The following is a 21506-nucleotide window of genomic DNA, read 5'->3' on the forward strand; positions in this document are numbered from 1 at the left end:
TTGGGATGTGTGCTAATAAAAACAACAGTCTAAATAAAAACAAAAAGTCAGCATGTAAAAGCATTTAAAATTATCTTGTCAATATCCTGTGGTGAGGATTGCTGTAATGCCAATTTGCTGTAATGCTTCCTGTGGTATTGCTCCGTGTGATCCTAAGGATATTTATTCTGAAACAGAATTCAACAGGAAGTACTTGCTAATCAGTCTAGAGTTACAATCTTCATGTAAGGGCCAAACAAGAAACCACAGCAGAAACATTCTGATTTGTAGGTTTTCTTCACTCTCTTAGGGTCAAACCACAAGTGACACTGAAAGAATCAAGAGCTTTTGTCTTTATTTTTGTTTTGTTTTACATTAAAATGACAACTGCAGAGGAGCCTGAAAAGGACCAAGGCTCACATAGAAGGATTATTTAAATTCTAAGTCTTTCCCCTCATGCCATGATCCTGATGAAAATCACCTCCCCAAAGCTATCTGCTTCACTCCTGAATTTGGTCTGGGGGAGATGCTTCCAAGGTGTTCTTGCTCTTTGCTCATCCCTGAAATCAAGAAACCCTGAACCTGAATAGGCATCAAATCTCCCTGCCAGCATGAGGTAGTCTGTTCTTTTGTTCTAGGGTGAAAGATCTATACATGAAAGCTTCTCACAGCAGAGACTGTAAATAATTTCATTCAAGCACATTTGCAAGCCACTTTGAAAACATAAACAGAAAGGTAAGATGCACATTTATCTGTTATTATTCAGAAAATTTACATAGTGCTTTTCAACCAAAAGAAGTTCACAAGTTGGTTTACATTACAAAAAGAATGAAAAGATGCATCCCTGTCCCAAAGTCACAAGGGCAACACTATAAACAGCCACTGGGAGGGGCACTATATTGGAATTAATAGACAGTTGCTCTCCCTCTGCTAAATGTTACCAGAAAAGTAATGTAAAGTAGCACTGGCGAGTCAGTGTGGACCACAGTCATGTGGTTTTCTTTGGTAGAATACAGGCAGCGTTTACCATTGCCATCTCCCATGCAGTATGAGATGTTGCCTTTCAGCATTTTCCTGTATTGCTGCTGCTCGATATAGGTCAGAGCCACCACTTTAAAAGGTGGCTCACTGCCCAGCTCGCAATGGTTTCCTGCTTTAACAAAGCATCTTTTTGGAGATCTGGTACTGAGGCCAGTGATAAATTCCAGAGGGTTGGTGTATGGAATGTGTACGGAACTAGGCAGGGGTGGCTCGAGGGGGTGGGGGCCATCTCAATTTAAAGGCGGGGAGGATGCACCTTACCCCTTCCCCCACCAGCACTCGGTGTCAGTAAAAGCCTTTGGGGTGGCAGTATACCTCCCTGCCACCCCTTCCCCCTCTTTGGCTGGACGTGGCCAGAAGAACCAGACACATGTCGTGATTGTGCACACGCACGTCTGACATGCACATGCCTGCCTGGTACTTCTGGCCAAAGAGGGGGAAGGGGCGGCAGGGAGGTACACTGCCGCCCTGAAGGTTTTTACTGACACCGAGCGCTGGCGGGGGGGGGGGATGTGGGGGGAGGGGCAAGTGCATCCTCCCCTACTCTTAAAGTGAGACACACCCCCTTCAAAACACCCACCCCAGTGTTCGAACCTGTTCCGAGTCCCATAAAAGGTTTGTGCACATCCCTAGTGATAGATGGCACAGCGGGGAAATGACATGCCTTGTGAGCAAGAGGCTGCCCTGCTGGTATGTTTCTATATTGGGCAGCAGCGATACAGGAAGGTGCTGAAAGGCATCATCTCACACTGTGTGCAGGAGGCAATGGTAAACCCCTCCTGTATTCTACCAAAGAAAACCACAGGGTTCTGTGGTTGCCAGGAGTCAAACTGACTCGACGGCCCACTTTACCTTTAGTGATAGATACAAAGTGATATCTGGTGCACAAAAGTTATGCCACACTAAATCTGTTGGAGCCCGATCCTACACATGTTTACCCACTAAATTCAATTGGATTTATTCCCAGTCAAGTGTGTCGATCCTAAGCACAGTTACGAGGTAGTAAAGCCCCACTGAGCTCAACAGGACTGCTTCGGAGAAAGCCTGCTTCGGACAGCACTGTTATGTCTACGGTGCCAACAAGGCTCTTGTTTCTTCGAGAACTGCTGTAGAAGCAACTGGTTTTATTTATCCTTCCTATCACGTCTTCTAAGCCATTTGGAGAACTCGGGGCATTCCTATGACTACTAAAAACACACCAGTGCTTTCCAAGCGGCATTCGGTGCTCGATTTATCAGTGCATCCCTTTGCGGAGTAAAGGATTTCATGGCTTTCGGCTTGCCTCCCTTCTGCATGACTAGACCACGGACCACCTGGAATGCCACACTGTCGAGTCCGACTATTTTTAAAAGCAGAGGAGCCCTGCCCCTTCTTGGCATGTGGTCACCCTGCCCAGTAGTGAGAGGGGAGGACGTCTCCCGTCTTGTGGAAGACGAAGAATCCCCTCTCCCTGTCTTCACAGGCGAGCAGGCGGCATTAAGTGACGAACGACGGGCGAGACGGCGGGGACTCTCCGGTGCCCTTCTGGGGTGATTTATGTTGCAGCCAAGGCTGCAGTTCCCTGGGCGGAAGCCAAGGGGGCGGGCTCGCTTCCTGCTTGCCTCCCTCCCTCCCCGCCTTGAGCCACCCCCTGCTCCTTCCCTCCCTCCCTCCACCTCTCTCTCTTTCTCCCCGCCCTCTCCTGCCTCCCTCCCTCCGTTGCTGCTGCGGCCGCTCAGGCGGGCGCTTCCATCCTGGTACTTCGGAGCCTTCATCCTGGTTTCTCAAGTGCCCGGACCCAAAACAGGAAGTAAGTGGTGCGCGCCAGGGTTGGCTGGGCTGCGGTCGGGCCTGGTTGGTGGCGGAGGGGAGCTCTTGGGAGCGCCCTTACAGCTCCCTCTCTTGCGGAGGCTGTTTGGCCCTGAGGATGGCAGGGCCTGCTCTGCGGAGGGGAGAGAGGCGGCGGCAGCAGCATAGGAAGGGCGGACGTCTGTCGGGCTCCTCAACTCTTTGCCCTCAGCCCACCGCGCAAACGGCCCTCCGAAGTCGGGACAGACCGCCAGGCCATGGCGCTGGACCTTGAATGGGGTCCCAGTGGCAGAGGATAACGCCCCCTCCCCCCCGCCCCAATGTTATTTTTCTGTATTGCATGTGCAGTGTTACATTTCTCCTCCTCGATCCCTTTCTCCAGTTATTCTAGCATCTCCAGCACTTTCCTCTTCTCTTGCATCCTTAAAATGCATGCTTGTACTGCTTATGGTATTGCAGGGGTATAGTAGGAGTGGAGGGAGAGGGAGATGCCAGTTTAATTAAAAAGAGAGAGGAGGAGATGCGGTGCAACATTTGCAATGTGGAATGACAATGTATGTTTCTGGGGGTTGCGATAGGAATAAAGGGGAGGGCGGAAACATAATTGACAGTCCTACTCCATAAGCTGTCAGAATGTAATACTGCCAATTATTCTTTCTCCTCCTCATCTTCTGTTGTATCCCCACTGCAAATGTTACACTGCCTCTCTCTTTGTCTCCCACTCACCAACCCCTTCCAATGCTGACATCTCTCACCTTCTCATCTGTCACACCTCTCTGAAATACCCCTTAAACTGCCAGAATATATATGAGCCAAATAATTGTATTGCCAATTATTCTTTCTTTCCTTGTATTGTACCCCTGAAGCACTTCACAGTGGTGCAATAATGTAATGCTGCACTCTGCTCCCCAAAGTGCTTGCCTGTTCTGCACCCCCAAATACACATCCTTGCTTGCTTTGCTTCCTTGCTTATTTATTTATTATATATTTATAGACCGCCCCATCCAAAGGCACAAGTTTAAAAAGACATAAAACAAACACCATCTAAAACACACTACTTTAAACAATATAAAAACAATTAAAATACCCCAAAACAATTTAAAATCCTGGGCAGGCCAGGCCAAACAAATAAGTTTTTAGGGCTCTCTTAAAGGCCACCAGTAAGCCTAAACTGCAGATATCTGCCGGGAGTGCATTCCATAGGCCAGGAGCAGCTACAGAGAAGGCCCGGTTCTGAGTCGCCACCAGATGTACCCGTGGTAACTGGAGACGGACCTCTCCAGATGACCTCAATGAGCGATGGGGATCATACCGAAGAAGTTGCTCTCTAAGTTAACCGTTCAGAGTTTTAAAGGTAATAACCAGCACTTTGTATTTCGCCTGGAAACATATCGGCAGCCAATGCAGCTGTTTTAAAACAGGCATAATATGGTCTCTCCGGGTTACCCCAGAGACCAGTCTGGCTGCCGCATTTTGAACTAACTGAAGTTTTCGAACTAAACACAAAGGCAGCCCCACATAGAGTGCATTGCAATAGACAAGCCTGGAGGTTACCAGCTGATGCACCACCGTTTTGAGATTGTTCTCATCAAGGAATAGAAGCAGCTGTCAAATCAGCCAAAGTTGATAGAAAGCGCTCCTGGCCATAGCCTCCACCTGAGATACTGGGGGGGGGGGTGAGGACTGGATCCAAGAGTACTCCCAAGCTGCATGCCTGTTCCTTCTGGGGAAGTGTAAGCTCATCCCTCAAATTCTGATCCCCCACAATGAGCACCTGCATCTTGCTTGGATTCAGCTTCAATTTGTTATCCATCATCTAGCCCATTACTGCCTATAGGCAGGCATTTAGGGAGTGAATGCCATTTCCTGATGATGATGATGATGATGATGATAAGGAGAAATAGATGTAAGTATCATCAGCATACTGATAACACCCTGCACCAAATCTCCTGATGACCTCACCCAGCGGTTTCTTGTAGATGTTTAAAAGCATTGGTGACAGAATGGAGCCCTAAGGGACTCCATATAATAGCTCGCATTTTGAAGAGCAGCCGTCACCAAGCTCCACCATCTGGAATATGCCTGAGAGATAGGAGCACAACCACTGCAAAGCAGTGCCTCCTATCCCCAACTTCCCTAGGCAATCCAGAAGGATACCATGGTAGATGGTATCAAACGCTGCCATGAGATCCAAAAGAACCAACAGAGTCATACTCCCTCTGTTGATTCCCTGGTAAAGGGCATCCATCATGCCAACCAAGGCAGACTCAGCCCCATAGCCTGCTCTAAAGCCAATTTGAAATGAGTCTAGATAATTGGTTTCCTCCAAAATTGCCTGGAGGTGGTTAGCCACCACTCTCTCAATCACCTTGCCCTACCACGGGAGATGGGACTGACCTGTAACTATCCATCACTGAGGGAACTAGTGAAGGTTTCTTAAGTGGTCTAATCATTGCCTCCTTCAAACAGAGCCAGCATGGTGTAGTGGTTAGAGTGCTGGACTAGGACCGGGGATACCTGAGTTCATATCCCCATTCAGCCATGATACTAGCTGGGTGACTCTGGGCCAGTCACTTCTCTCTCAGCCTAACCTACTTCACAGGGTTGTTGTGAGGAGAAACCTAAGTATGTAGTACACCGCTCTGCGCTCCTTGGAGGAAGAGTGGGATATAAAATGTAATAAACAAACAAACAAGGAGACATCCTACCCTCCCTCAGTGATGAGTTAATGATATTAACTAGGCCATCTCCAACAATTTTCCTGCTAGATAACAGCCAAATCAGGCAAGGATCCAGAGAACAAGTGGTAGGCCGCACCACCCCAAGCAGCTTGTCCACGTCCTCAGGCATCACAGATTGAAACTTATCCAATCTAATACTGCAAGAGGGATTGCTATACACCACCCTAATAGACTCTGGAGTACAAGTCAGCCCGAATACAAGAGATTTTGTCTACAAAGAACACATTAAAGGCATCATAGCAGAACAAAGTCTCCGGGAACTGGTTTGAAATGGAGCCTGAATCAAACTGCTCACAACCCAGGACAGCTCTGCTGAACATGAACCTGCAGAAGCAATGCGTGCAGACCAGAATTGTTTTTTTGCCACATGCACTGCTTCTGTATAAACCTTCAAATAGGCTGTATGCTGTGTCCTGTCGATTTTGAGCCGAGTTTTCCAACACTTGCACTCCAGTCACCTACCTTGCTTTTTCAGACCCCGCAACTCCTCTTTATACCAAGGGGCCACTTTTAAAGCAGGTTGGAAGGGATGCTTAAGTGTGATCGTGTCTACAGCCCTGGTGTTTTCCCTATTCCAGGTTCCCACCATGATATCGACAGAATCACTGGCAGGACCATTAAAATCCTCCAAGGTTTTTTTGGAATCCTATTGGGTCCAGCAGCCATCTCGGCTTATTGCACCTCAGCAATAAACAACTAGTTTCATAAACTGCATTCCCTCCCATGAATATGAATTGCCTGCCTTTGGAATTCAGTTCCGAAATGAAATAGTGTCAGACTGAATTTCCAAATTAACAGCAGCATCTTTTCCAGGTGCTTGGTTAGGTAATCTCAGAATTTCAAGTGTTTGTCTTATCTCATTTAGTATTGGGCCCTACACACGTGGTGGGACAGACTCTGGATCTGGTTTTTGCTGACCAGGGAATAAATGATCTGGAGGTGGGGGAGTTTAATGTAACTCACTTGTCATGAACAGTTCATTGTCAGGTGGGGTTTAGTTTGACTGCTCAGTCTAGAATAGTCCACTTACAGAGGCTTATAGATGTGCTCAGTTTTCAGACAGCCCTCGGGGAGTTCTCAGTGTTCAGAGCTGGCAACTCTGATGAGGCCCTGGTGAATCTCTGAAATGTGGAGGTGGCCTGGGCTATTGACTTGGTCCCTCCTAAATGCCATCTCCAACTTGGTGGAGCCCATTCTGTTCCTTGGTTTTCCTAAGAGCTCAGAGCAATGAAACAACTCTGACAATGACTGGAACAATGCTGGAGGAAGAGTCATAATAAATCCAGCCGAACACAGGCTAGAGCCCATTTTAGGGACTACTCTGTGGTGGTGGGCTTGGCAAATAAATGTTTTTTTCTCCGCCTTCATTGCATCTGCTCAGTGCAGGCCAGTAGAGCTGTTCCGTATAGGAAAGTTATTGCTTCACACATCCCACGCATAATGGGGGGGGAATCATCTACAGCCTGTTGTGACCAGTTTGTATGGCACTTTGCAGATAAAGTCACTTGCATCCATGCCAATTTGGACTCAGGGTTTTGGCAGTTCAAGCAGATGTGTCTTGGGCACCATCTAGTCCTTTTGTGTTGGATTCTTTTCAGTTAGTACAGCCTGAGGATGTGGGAAAGATCCTGGCTAGTGTGTGGGCAACATCATGCGCTCTAGAGTCTTGCCCTTTATGGCTAATAAAATCTGCTGGGGTGGGTACAGACAGATGGTTGGAGACTATAATCAATGCTTCATTAAGGCAGGGCAAGATATCATGCCTCAAGGAAGCAGTGAACCACAATTTTTTAAAAAGGTAAAGTGTGCTGTAAAGTTGGCGCCCACAGAGGCCTGTAGTTTTCTTTGGTAGAACACAGGAGCAGTTTACCATTGCCTCCTCCCGTGCAATATGAGATGATGCCTTTCAGTATCTTCCTATATCGCTGCTGCCCGATGTAGGTGTTTCCCATAGTCTGGGAAACATACCAGCGGTGGCCAGGGGTGCCTTTGCACACCTTTGGCTAGTGTGCCAGCTACAAACCTTTCTTGAGAAGGCAAATCAAGGCACACTTACCCATGCTTTAGTCACATCATGACTGGATTACTGTAATGTGCTCTACATGGGTCTGCCTTTGAAGAATATTCAGAAACTGAAGCTAATGCAAAATGCGGCAGCTAGGATTTTATCTGGAGTTGCCTGTTGGGATGATATTATGCTCATTCTGAAAGAGTTGCATGGGCTGCCAGTTTGTTTCTGGATCCAGTCCGAGGTGCTGGTTGACCTTTAGAGCTCTTAACAGTTTGGGCCCCAGATATCTGAAGGACTGCCTGCTCCCACAGGTTTCTGCCAACTTGAATAGATTTGTACTGTTTTAATATTGAAATTTAATATTAGTTTTATGCATTTAATATATTTGTATTGTTTTAAACAAACAGTAAACCACCTTGGAATTTTGTAATGAAAGACGGTATACTAATCTGACAAAAATAAAGGTCTTTTCCTCTCTGAAGTGCTAGAGTTTCCACTCATAATAGTCTGGGACTCCTCTCCCAGCCCCTTCTGGAGCTGATTTCAGGTAAAGTTTCAGGTAACAGGAAGTCTAGCCTTCCTACCAGCAGGCAGTGGCACTGCTCCAGTTCTGGCTCTGTCACGCTCCTGGTAGATGCATCAGCTGGCACTCCTACTCCCATTACCCTCCCTTGCCATCCAGCTGTCAGTCTTCCTCTTTGTCTTCAATTGCTATTTTCATGATCATGAGCTGAACTCTCCCTATCCTTTTCCCCTTTAAAAAAAGGGGGGGCTTTATTTGGTTTCTTCTGTCTCCCCCTTTCCTTACCCTCTATGGATCTGTCCCAGGTGGGGGAGCCTTTGACCGGTTTCCTCTCTGAGGATCTTGGTACTGAAGAGCAAGGTAGGGCCCATGCCAAGGCCAAGACCTCCAGGAAGTGCTGCCATCTTTCGGCCTCTCCTCAGCATGGGTTACCAGGGCATGAAAATGGGAAAGTGGTAGCTGCCATATTGAAGCATGAAAGTGCGGCATGGGCCAAACCAAAACTAAAAGCGGGGCAGTCCAAGGCGGGCCCAAGGCAAAGTGAGCATATTTTGCTGCAAATAGCTTACAGCAACTCACTTGCCGCTCACACACAGGGTGAAATGGGGGACCCGGTTCAGGCCACTTTGCAGTCACCTGCAACTTCCTAGGAGTGTGCACGGAACCGCAGAGCTGTGGTCCGGCACTGTGGGGTGGGTTTCTTTAAGGGCGGGGAGGGTTTACTTACCCCTCCCGCCGCTTTGCCCCCTCCAGGGCTCATATATCCTCTATAATAAAACGCTTGGTGTCCGTGCCTCCCTTGGCGGTTCTGGGCATGTGCGAAGCGCATGCCCAGAACAGGCCAGGGAGGCACGACTGCCAGGACCCGGCGGACATCTTGGGCGGCCAGAAACGGCCGCCCAGAAGAAGCCGGGAAGAGGCGGCGAGGGAAACGGCGGGGCCAGAAGCGGCCGCCGCGAAGATAGGAAAGAGGTGGAGGGGAAAGAGGCGGCGGGGGAAGCTGGCCGAGGTGGTGGCGGAGCCGCCGCCGAGGCCTGCCGTCGCCGCTACAGCCGGGCGGGGGGGGGACTTTGGGGCCCGACTTCCCCGCACTAGAGCCCGACTTCCCCGCACCCCCCCACATGAACAAGGGCCAACATGGCCCAGGAAAATGCCACCGCGGCGGCCGCCGCCAACCGCCCTCCCAGGAGCCCGATCCCGCCTTCCCCGCACCCCCCCCCCCAAAGGAATAAGGGCCTCCACGGCCACTGCCGCAGCCGAAAACCACCCTCCCAGCTGCCCGAGCCATCCTCACCCGAGTCAGCCCGCAACAGCCAGGCGAAGTGCAAGCATGTTTTTCAAAGATAAAGAGAGGAGCTCGCGAACAGAGCTCCTCTCTGTGCTAAGCCTCTTCTCGAACTGGTGCTTGGGCGGCGAAGGACGTCCTTCACCGCCCAAGCACCAATTCGAGAAGAGGCTTAGCACAGAGAGGAGCTCTGTTCGCGAGCTCCTCTCTTTACCTTTGAAAAACATGCTTGCACTTTGCCCAGCTGTTGCGGGCTGACCCAGGTGAGGAGGGCTCGGGCAGCTGGGAGGGCGGGAGGGCGGTTTTCGGCGGCGGCGGCGGCGGCGGCGGCGGAGCCCCTTTTTCCTTTGGGGGGGTGCGGGGAAGGGGAAGTCAGGCAGCTGGGAGGGCGAATTTGGGCCCCTTCTCTTCCTAGCGCCCGTTATTCAACGGGCTAAAATTTACTTGTATTGTAATAATTGGGGCAGAAGGATACCTCCCTGCCACCCCTTGTCCCTCTGAATGCCGCCTCCAGGACGGGGTGGGCGTGCGTGCGGCTCTGCGAAGGAAAGATCCTGAGGACTCACGTTTTAAAAGTTAACTACCGATGGCAGTGGTAAACCCCAACGAGAAGCCGGCACAGCACCGAGCCGGCCTCCGGCGCCGCTCTGCTCGGCGGCTCCCCCATCCTGAGCTGCTGCCAGCAGCCACTGCGAGGAGCTCCGCCAGGGAGGACGCGCCGACGCGCCCAGCCAACCCTCACTTCCGGCTCCCAGGCGACTTCCCCCCACATACAGGGTGGCTGCCTGCTTCTCCTCCTCCCATCGGGCCACACTGCATGTGGGGGGAAGTCGCCTGGGAGCCGGAAGTGAGGGTGGGCTGGGCGTGTCGGCGCATCCTCTCTGGCGGAGCTCCTCGCAGTGGCTGCTGGTGGCGGCTCAGGATGGGGGAGCCGCCGAGCGGAGAGGCGCCGGAGGCTGGCTCGGTGCTGTGCCGGCTTCTCGTTGGGGTTTACCATTGCCATCGGTAGTTAACTTTTAAAACGTGAGTCCTCGGGATCTTTCCTTCGCAGAGCCGCGCGCACGCCCACCCTGTCCTGGAGGCGGCATTCAGAGGGACAAGGGGCGGCAGGGCGGTATCCTGTCACCCCAATTATTACAATATATATGAGCCCTGGAGGGGGCAAAGCGGCGGGAGGGGTAAGTAAACCCTCCCCTCCCTTAAAGAAACCCCCTCCACCCGAACCGAACCGGCCAGGTCCGGACTGGTCCGGACAATCCGGAGGCCTTTACAATGACTGGTCCAGACCCATCCGTACAACTTCCCTGTGGGCCTGGCTAGCTGTTCCAGTTGGTCAGCCTGCCTCTTTCCTCCCCATGTAGAACACTCGCCTACACTGCTAGAGCCCTCAATTGGGCCACTTGCGGCCACTCTGACGTTGATGCCACCAGCCGCTCCGCTGGAGCAACCAGCCAGGATGCTCCCCACCACTACACCCATGGTCTTCTCACAGACCACACCAGCCCCGCTGCTCGTGCCAGCGGCGCTGCTCATCCAGTCAGCATCACCCCTTGGAGCATGCAGCTGGGGTGAAGCCCCAGGGCCTCTCACCCAGCCGCACAGTGGGCCAACAGCTCCAGTCCCCACCAATATTGGCACGTGCAGCTCTGCCAAGTCTTCTTACAGTCCTACCCAGCTTTCATTGGTGCTGTGTTTGCATGGTATCAGTGAGGTCCCATGTGGTCACCAGCCACCCAAACAGGCACCACACAGCCTCAAAGAGGTAATGCATGATCTACTGCAGCAGCCAAACTAGCTGCAGGATAAGGTGCTGGCTGGGCCTTCGAGGCAACACAAGCATCAGCGGGGGTTACTGTGGAAGTGCAGTTGTGGCCCCCAGCATTGACAGCACTGCCAGAGCTGCAACAATGGTGATTGGGCGGCATCTCTCCAGGCTATGGCATAGATGACACCAATGAGTACATTGAGCTGGGATCAGCACATGTCCCAGGACCTCTGTGCCTGAATTAAAGAGGTAGTGAGTAGAGAGAGTTGAGGACATAACCCCATGATCTCTCAGTTCGTCAAGGAGCTGGTAGCTAAAGAATTGAGGGCCCAGATGCCTAGCTGCCAACCCAATGCCCCACATCAGGCACACAAGACACAGATGTGTGCCTGATGTGAAGCCCGTATCCTGACACAAGGGGCAGATTCTTCTTCTGACTGCAGCCCTGACAGACTGGGTAGACCTTGAGGCACAGAAGGAGCCACCACTCATCTTCAGGTTCTAGGGAGAATCCCCAGAAACCAGACACCCTTGTCACACCACGCTGCCCAGTCGCACCTTCTTTGCCCTACCACTGTTACTGGTGACGATTCCAGTCTTGAAATCAGAGCCTGGGTACATGGCTAACCACACCACTACGGATAAGGAGGAGGGTGAGCTTTCTGAGGATCAGTCTTCTCAGCCAGTTAATCCTATTTCATGTTTGTTTTTCTCAGGATGCTATGAGGTTCTGTTGGCCAAGGCTAAGAGAGTAATTTTATTTATTTATTTATTATTAAAACTTTTATACCACCCTTCCAAAAGAGTCAGGGTGGTTTACATTAAAACATTAATTAATTAAAGCATTAATGAATGCTGCTTCTGTACCCCTACAGAGTCATTGGACACTACACCCCAGTCATTCGTGGTCACAGGATGTTTTCCTGGCCACTAGTCACCAACAACTAGTTGTTCCCTCCCCGCCACCCCTCACAATACTATGCTTGCAGAGTGGGCTAGCCCAACTTGTACTAAGCAGATTGGTTCCTTTAAAAAAAACTTCTATGGCCTGCCTGGTGAAGCAATGGAACTCTCCATCCCTCCCATTGATGCACTTGTCTCAGGCTTTTTATCCGGGGCGGACATGAATAAAGACAAAGACAAACATCTTAAAGCACCTGAGGACAAGAAGAATAACACCCTTCTCCATAAGTCCTGTGAGCAACAACAACAACAAATAAAATAAATAAATAAGAAAGAAAGATGGCTCCCAGTCCCCAAAGGGCTCACAATTGAAAAAGAAACGTAAGATAGATGCCAGCAACAGTCACTGGAGGTACTGTGCTGGGGGTGGCAACCTCCACATCGATTTTTGCAAGGGCCTCTGTGCTCTGGGTAGAAGACCTGCTCTCACAGGTAGAACGAGCTGGTAAAGGCTGCTGCCTTTATGGCAGATGCCAGCCTGGACTCCATCCAGGCAGCCTCCAGAATAATAGCTGTGAATGTAGCTATTCACAGAGCCTTATGGCTTAAGAACTGCCACGTTGATGCTAAATCCAAGTTTAACTTGGCCTCCATGGCATTCATGAGGGGCAAGCTGTTTAGTGAATCTCTTGAGTCCATTCTGGTCTAGACACGGGACAAGAAATAAAGCCACGCCCTCTGTCATGCCTTCCTGCCACAGAGATACACGCAGGTCTTTCCGCACTAACCAGCATTCATTTCATTCTTCCAAGCTGTTCTGTTGGTTTAGGAACAGCCGGTCCTTTCAACGATCCGGCTGTCTCCAATGGGGAGCAAAAAATAGGACAGGATTTTGAAAGGCCCACAGCACCACACTCCTCCAGCCAGAACAAGGGCAGAACTGACAACCTTCCTGCACTGTTGCCTCACAAGTTTTTTGATGTCCACTCAGTTCATTTTAGATCCAGCTCAGGTTGAATCAGGAAGGCCTCATTCTGAATTCACATGCGCACACACTGCTTTGAGACTGCCGCCCAGAACAAAACTCATTCCGCACAGAGATGAAGAGAATTAGAGGGACTACTGCCTTCCTGTGGGAGGCAGGTTGCAGCACCTCATCTCAATGTGGGCCACTTCCACTCAAGATATCTGGGTACTTGATACACTTACAAAGGGCTACTGCCTAGATCTAGCCGCCTTTCTGTGCTCCATTTCATTGTCTCTCAGGGCTCTAGAAATGCAGTCAAAGATTGGCTTATGAATCAGGCAAGTAGTCTCCTGATTCAGAACCAAGCAATAGAGCTAGTGCCATCGACAGTATTATGTAGAGATATCTACTCTATTTTATTCTTGGTGCCCAAGAGACATGAATCATAGTGTGTAATCCTGAACCTCAGGTGGCTCAACCACTTCATTCACAAGTGGAGGTTCCGCATGGAGGCCTTGAGGTCCATCAAGGAGGCCATAGCCCCAGAAGACTTTCCGGTCTCCATAGACCTTACCAAGGCTTCTCTCCGTGTGCCAATGCACCCTGCCCACTGGAGATCTTTCAGATTCAAGATCTCTCAGATTCAGGGATTGACCGGGGTGTGCCCAGGAGATACTTGATCCTTTGGGACAACCTGGGGAGGAGTCCAGTCCACAGGGTCCACCATCTGGTGACTGAGCCAATTCGCCTGGGTGTTGGCAGAGCTGCTGAGGTGCCCTGCCCTGATTGAGACCAGGTGAAGTTTAGCCCATTGTAAAAGATGATTGGCTTCCTCCATCAGAGACCTGGACCTGGTCATCTGTGGGCCACTGTGTGAAACAAGATGCTAGACTAGATAGGCCTTAGGCCTGATCCAGCAGGGCTGTTATTATGTTCTTGTGATCTTATGTCCTTCCCTGCCAGTTCACATGAGATTTGGCAGTTTTGTTGTCTGTCAGAATCAAAACATGCTCCTGTTGCATAACAACAAAAATATTTATATACCACTTTTCAATCAAAGTTTCAAAAGCGGTTTACACAGAGAAATAATAAATAAACAAGATGGATCCCTGTCCCCAAAGGGCTCACAATCTAAAAAGAAATGTAAGATAGACGCCAGCAACAGTTACTGGAAGTACTATGCTGGGGGTGGATAGGGCCAGTTACTCTCCCCCTGCTAAATAAAGAGAATCACCACGTTAAAAGGGTGCCTGCCAAGTTAGCAGGGGCAAGAAGCGAATCTGAGCAAGTCTGATGGTTCGAAACTTGAGTTAATTTATGCTGTGATGTTCTGAGGGTGTCCAGTGCCTTTGTGCCACCCTGTTGCTGCAGACTATACTTGCATCCGTGGTGATGACCGTAGAGACTGACACACCTGGGGCATCAAGACTATTGTCCTGTAGGTGTGAGTTGCTATCTAGCTTTGAAATTGTAGGAGGAACCGCTACAGGGGTCACTGTGCCCAGGGCACGCATTCTATGCATGCAATTGTGGAGCCTAACACATGAGCCAGCGACATGAGCTCTGCCTGAGAACTCTGCAACAATACAACGAGCACTAAAATGCAAATCTTCTCCTTTCTGTCTGGGGGCAGGGAGATAGTTGCTATGATGGTGATGAAGCAGGCCCCTAGATGCTGCAATGCCTGGGATGGTGCTAGGTAACTCTTGGTTTCATTGACCATGAACCCATGTGACCAAACATGCACGGCCTGATGGACCTCAAGGCCTCCATGCGGAACCTCCACTTGTGAATGAAGTGGTTGAGCCGCCTGAGGTTCAGGATTACACACTATGATTCATGTCTCTTGGGCACCAAGAATAAAATAGAGTAGATGCAAGTTGTGCATAGAAAGTTCTATGCAGGTTGTGCATAGAAAGTTCTATGCAAGTTGTGCATAGGAAGGGCAGAAATAAGAGCTCACCAATCTGCTGGCTCTCGCCAACGTTCCCCCATGGTGCCTGCCTCAATGGTCAGACGTGCTGTCTCAGGGACCCCTATTACACCCAGGCCCAGATTGTTTACAACACCATGCATTAGTTTGAGTGCATGATCTTAGAGACAGAGTTGTATTCCAGGGCAGTAGAGAATACAGTTTTTGTCATCATGTTGCCCTTTTAATAATCATATTTATCAGACTATATGGGCTGCTTCCCTTCACTGGACGTGGAAGAAGTGGTAGACCCCCTTTCAGCATCTATTCCATAGGTTTTGACCTTTCTCCAGACTTCTGCACTGTTCTCAGAGCGTAAACTCAGATTCCTACTGCACCCACGCATTTCCCATTTTTTTACATGGGGCCACCGACATAGCTCTGCCTCCAGTCCACTGGTTCCCTTCCTAGAATCTTAAGAAGGTCCGTAACTCTCTAATGCAGGGCACCTTTGAGCTGCTGGCATCCATTCCACTCAAGCTCCTCTCTTATAAGGTCATTTTCTTGTTTGCCATTACATTTGCCTGCAGGGTTTCAGAACTGGGGGTGCTCTCGGTTTGGAAGGAGCTCTGTATTTTCCATCCAGATTCCGTGGTCTTGAAAACTGCCCTACCTTCATTCCTAAATTCAACTCCTCCTTTCACCGCATGCAAGAGGTAGTTTTCCCCTCCTTTTGCTTTGGACCAAAGCACCCTAAGGAGCATCCCTGGCATAAGCTTGATGAGTGCAGGGCTCTGCACATTTATATTAGCAGAACTAAGGAATTCCGTACGTCAGAGGCACTCTTTGTTTCCTTCCATAGTGCTTCCCTAGGGTCCAAAGTCACAAAAGTGACTCTTGCACGCTGGATAAGGGCATGCATTGTCATAGCATACCAGGCTTCATCCCTTCCAGTTCCGCAGGCCATTACTGCACATTCAACATGCAGCCCCTCTACCACCGCTGCCTTCTCTGCCCAGACCTCACTGTCTGAGATATGCAAGGTGGCTACCTGGTCTTCCATTTAGCCTTTCAAACACTATAAAATAAACACCTTTGCCTCCATACAGGTTGCGTTTGGGTGGATGGTACTCCAACAAGTGGTCACTGTCTAATCCACTTCCACCTGCATTTTACCGCATTGTCCCTTTGTAGCTGATGGCCTCCTACTCTGAGGAAGAAAGAAACATTGATCTTACTGTGAATGGTTCCTTCTCCTCAGTGTGCAGAGGTCATCCAGCCCACCCTTGGATCAGTCGGACAGTTCACTGGTGGGAAACACTCGCCTGTTTCCTCTGCTAATTCAAGTGACTGCTTTTTTTCTGCCTAAGTTACCTTGCTTCCTTTTATACCATTTCTGTACGATGGATCTCCATGGAATGTGACAGTCACGGAACTGGGGATACTGCTCCCACTGCCTGCTGGGAGCAAGGCCAAACTTTCTGTTACCTGAAACGTTCCTGTCTGCTAGGAGCAAGTGGTGGAAATTAATCCTGTAGTTTATGATCTCCATACTACTCTGAGGAGAAATAAGCATTCATGGTAAGACCAGTGTTTCTTTTTCAGCTGCAGCTCCTCAACTGTAGAATGCTCTTGCCAAAAATGCTCATTTATCTACCTTGCTGCTTGTCTTTTAGCAAACTGTAGTACCTTGCTTTTTATGACAACATTTGTTGAAAAGTGGTACATATTGTTATTAGTCCTTGTTAATTGCTGTTGCCATTTTTCTCTTTCAACTACTTTTTAGAGTTGCTTAATTTCCATTTTTAATTTTTTTTGTTTAAACTTTGTAATTATGAGCTGCCTTGAGTGTATTTTTAACAGAATATTAAAATTCTGTTAAATTTGGGATATATATGTTTTTTAAAATAAATAAATAAATAACAACAACTGAAAGGTGTGGGGCTCCCCCTCCCACCCCCGCCACCCAACAAAGCTGCTGAAATAGGGAAAGCTTTGGGTTGGGGGAAACCAAGAGTAGGTTTTTGTGTGAAAAGGCTGTGAGTTTAGTTCTAGTCCTGAAAACAAATTTCTGGGCTTACTTAGCATGTGCTCAGAGATAACCTGTTTCTCAATTCAAAGGTCTGCCTCCATGAGCCACTAATTAGCATCTGGCCCTGGTGGTGATGGTAGATAATATAATATAATATAATATAATATAATATAATATAATATAATATAATATATTCTGTGATGATATCTATAATAATAACAGCAACAATATTGATAATAAAATTCAGCCATTCCAGGTCCTTGGAAAGGACTCAATGTTTGGATAAAACAAACCAGTCAATAACACCTGTCTGACTGTATAAACAATAGTAGTAGTAGTAGTAGTAGTAAAAATAATTTAAGAATAATAGATTCCACGAGCTTAAAGTTTGCCCTTCTGGTCTAAATCTATAGTCCTGATAAGAGAACTATAGACAAAAGCTGGTCACTACTCCAGGCTTGTAAATAGCTGGTTATTTGCAACAATTAAAAATGGTCTCCATGAAGTTTTACGCACAGCTGTTTTACCACGAGGTTTTTGCTTTTAGCTCGCATCTCCTCCAGAATGGAGGATGCAAGTACACATATCAGCCAGATTTTCCCCAAAGTCCCTGCGAGTTATCGGGGAGCCATCCACACGTTCAATTTGGGTTTTCCACTGCACCCAAGTGTAGCCTGATTTTTCTCCAGAGTAAAAAAACTCCACTAGTTTCAGCGGTTTTTTGATACAGCTTTAAGTTCGCAGTAAAACCCCCTGGTAAACCTGTGGTAAAATCTGCTGTGCGTAAAACATCCAAGTGATCAGGCAGGCAAGTTTTACAAAAGCCTGTTCTTTTCAATCAGAAAATGACTATCATGGATATGCACAGGCAGGTGAGCTAGTTTAAAAAAAAAAAAAAACTGTGTTGATAATGTAGCAGAAATACTACACTCTAGGTTCCTTCTAGGTAGAGGCCAACACCCTTTCTGTCAGATTCAAAGCACTTTATTACGTAATGAGAATCACGGCCAGGCCTTCACCTAACACACACAGGTGATGGGGTGAAGCCCCCACAAAATGGTGGTGGTATATTATATACTCACTAGTGTTTTGAAGCCCATTATAATAACGGGCGCTAGCCTTTTCTCCCTCTCTGTATGCATTTTTAAGTGTGTGTGTGTGTGTGTGTGTTTGTCTGTGTGGTTCTTCTATTTTGTCTGTCTGTCTGTCTGTCTCTCTCTCTCTCTCTGTTTGCTTGTTTCTCATTTTCTCTTTGTTTTTGATGCCCTCTGGTTTTTTTCTCCCCTCTCCCCTCTCCCTTGTCCTTGTATCTCTCCTTTTTGCCTTCTGTTTTCTCTCTCTTTTTTAAAAAATGCTGCCCCCGCCGTCGCCGCCAAACTCCCACCCTCCCTCCCAACTTCCGAGACCACCTTACCCCGACCCTTCTCAGTTGGCCGCAGAAAGACCTGAATTGTAGAGGGAGAGAGAAGCTTGCAAGCAGTGCTTCTCTCTCTGCAATGCCTCTTCCTGAACTGGCGCTTTGGGCGGAAAGGACGCCTCTTGTGTCCTTTCCGCCCAAAGCGCCAGTCCGGGCAGACTCTTTGTTCTGAGAGGAGCACTGCTTGCATGCTCCTCACTCCCTCTTCAATTCAGGTCTTTCTGTGGCCAACTGAGAAGGGTCGGGGTAAGGTGGTCTTGGAAGTTGGGAGGGGGGGTGGGAGTTTGGCGGCAATGGCGGGGGCTGCATTTTCTCTTTAAGGCTTTTACGGAACGGCTTCTGCTTGGCCCCCGGTGTTTGCTCCCTGTCTCCCCGGTGCCGTCTATGTCATTCCTGTGGCCGCAGCTTCGCGGCGGCCAGTTCTGTTCTTTCTGCAGCCGGGTGAAGCCACCAAGATGGCTGCCTGGTGGCTGTGTCCGGTTTTGTCTCAGCCGAACTGGGCATGCGCTCTGCGCATGCCCAGAACAAGCCAGGGAGGCACGGACACACGCTTGGTGTCCGTCCACGGACGGACACCAAGCATTTTATTAGAGAGGATTCTTATCTTTATGTTAATATCTAGTTATACATAGGCTCTTGTAAACTGAGCATCCTCCCCCCTAGAAGGACCAATCATGGTTCTTCTAGACAAGACACATTATGGTCCCAACTATGCATGTAGGCTCTTCAGAGTACAGTAATCCCGTTGTTCATTGTTCCCCCACGCCCCTCCTGATCACACATTCCAAAAATCATCAGTTCACCCTAAACAGTAACTTTGGTTCATTTGAGGCCTAGTAGCCCAGATTCTGTTACAGTAACTTTTGTGGATGCATTTGCAAGGCAGAGGTAGCCTATATTAGGATGAGGTTGTAGCTCAGTGGAAGAACATCTGCTTAGCTTACAGAAGGTCCCAGGTTCAATCACCAACATCTCCAGGTAGGGCTGAGATACATGCCTCCTTGAAGCTCTACAGAGCCACTGCCAGTCAAGGTAGACAGTACTAAGCAACATGGACCTGTAGTCCAACTTGGTATAAGGCAATTCACTATGTTCCTATGTTCAGCAATAGTTGAACATCTTAACTGTGCTGAAAATTGAGTGTGTGGCAACTAAGAAACCATGATCCACAGAATCCATAGTAATTGGAGGTCTCTGCCAATCAATATGTCACTTTTAGACAACTCTCCTAACTATAAAAGTAGACCACCAATTGTCATTCAGTGGTGATACAACTGTAGAGATCATAGTACTTGATCAGCGTGCCTTATATAATGGAGGACATGTGCCTTGCTGTCTCCATTGCCATGTTTCGTTTATTTTAGCATTGCTGAGCATTGATATTCAAGGTGCCTGGTAGGTGATTGTGTTCAGTGACCTGTGGTGGGGTTTATGTGAGGACTAAGAACACAAAGATTATGCAGTTACTCTGCTTCCTATTCTGTGTGAGTATGTTGTACTCATATGTCCTGCATTAGACTTGCGAAAGTGCCTAGTCAATAGTCAAGGCTAGTAAATTGCCACTTGCTTTTTGCCTGTGGCAAATAAGAATCACCTCCTGGTGACCAGGCAGGGGAAAAACATGTGCCCCTTTGTGTTTGGTGGTGTGTTTCCTTTCGCCGTTATTCCTCATCACTTTTCCCTTTCTTTCCCCTCTCGCATAGTCAGACTGCCATAGGTTGCGTTCGTATGATGTTTGTATGAGCCAGCGTGGCGTAGTGGTTAGAGTGCTGGACTAGGACCGCGGAGACCCGAGTTCAAATCCCCATTCAACCATGATACTAGCTGGGTGACTCTGGGCCAGTCACTTCTCTCTCAGCCTAACCTACTTCACAGGGTTATTGTGAGGAGAAACCTAAGTATGTAGTACACCGCTCTGGGCTCCTTGGAGGAAGAGCAGGATATAAATGTAAATAATAATAATAATAAAAAATAAAATGTGGTCACATGCCATGCATCTTGGTATATGACCTCCAAAGGTATCTCCAAAGGCTGGTTGGTTCATTGATTGATTGATTAAGTGCCATCAAGTCAGTGTCAACTCTTAGCAACCACATAGATAGATTCTCTCCAGGATGATCTGTCTTCAGCTTGGCTTTAAGGTCTCTCAGTGGTGCATTCATTGCTGTCATAATCGAGTCCATCCACCTTGCTGGTGGTCGTCCTCTTCTCTTTTCTTCAACTTTTCCTAGCATTATGGACTTCATAAGGAAGCTGGGTTTTTGCATAATGTGTCCAGAGTATGATAGTTTGAGCCTGGTCATTTGTTCCTCGAATGAAAATTCTAGATTGATTTGTTCAATGATTCATTTGTTTGTTTGCCCATGGTATCCTCAAAAGTCCTCCCAGCACCAAAGTTTAAAAGTGTCAATACTTTTTCTATCTTGCTTCTTCAAAGTCCAGCTTTTGCATCTATAGTGTGTCACGGAAAAAAAACATTGTCTGAATGATTCTAATCTTTGTAGGTATAGACACGTCACGGCATCTAAGTATTCTTTCCAAAGCCTTCATTGCAAGGTAAATTGCATGTGCCTAAAGCTGAGCTCTGGTTTGTGGCCTTATCTGTGCAAGCAGGCAATTGCAGACCACCAGCATGTTGAGTGATGTGGATCTGGGTCTGAACATTTGGCTATAATGTTGTGGTCTTACACACGAGTTGTTTTTTCTGTGGATAGCATTTTAGCAGAACATAAGGTTGTCTTGATCCTGGGACAGCAGATATGTTAGAGAGTCAAAATAAAAACTGAAGATAGCTCATCTGTGATTTGTTCTCATTTTAGATTTGAGTATGAGCACAGTTGAAGAAGAGTCTGACACAGTGACAGTAGAAACCGTTAATTCTGTGACTTTGACTCAAGATACTGACGGGAACCTTATTCTTCACTGCCCTCAAGATGGTATGTAGCAATTGTTCCTATCCACCCAAGTATAGGATTCCCCCAGTGGCTGTTGCTGGTGTTGACCTTATTTTTTTTTAAAGCTGTGAGCCCTTTGGGAATAGAGAATCATCTGATTCATTCATTCATTCATTCATTTATTCCTATGTAAACCACTTTGAGAACTTTGTTGAAAAGTGATATAGAAATATCCATGGTAGTAGTAG

General features: G+C 48.2%; 1 protein-coding gene across 10 annotated transcripts in view; it reads left to right on the forward strand.

The window, feature by feature from the left end:
• The first annotated feature begins 2347 nt into the window (after positions 1–2347).
• DMTF1 (cyclin D binding myb like transcription factor 1) overlaps positions 2348–21506 on the forward strand; it is a 90592-nt gene continuing 71433 nt past the window's right edge. For 3 of the 10 annotated variants that reach the window (XM_053253786.1, XM_053253787.1, XM_053253788.1), the window contains exons 1-2: positions 2348–2809; positions 21184–21300. In XM_053253786.1, the coding sequence (XP_053109761.1) occupies positions 2557–2809; positions 21184–21300 (370 nt within the window). In that variant the 5' untranslated portion in view covers positions 2348–2556. Of the gene's footprint in view, positions 2810–4030; positions 4163–10372; positions 10392–11363; positions 11383–19377; positions 19397–21183; positions 21301–21506 lie in introns of those variants that run through there. The other 7 variants (XM_053253789.1, XM_053253791.1, XM_053253793.1 and 4 more) reach the window with 6 other exon arrangements.

Source organism: Hemicordylus capensis, chromosome 5 (assembly GCF_027244095.1).
Source record: "Hemicordylus capensis ecotype Gifberg chromosome 5, rHemCap1.1.pri, whole genome shotgun sequence".
Classification (NCBI taxonomy): domain Eukaryota; kingdom Metazoa; phylum Chordata; class Lepidosauria; order Squamata; family Cordylidae; genus Hemicordylus; species Hemicordylus capensis.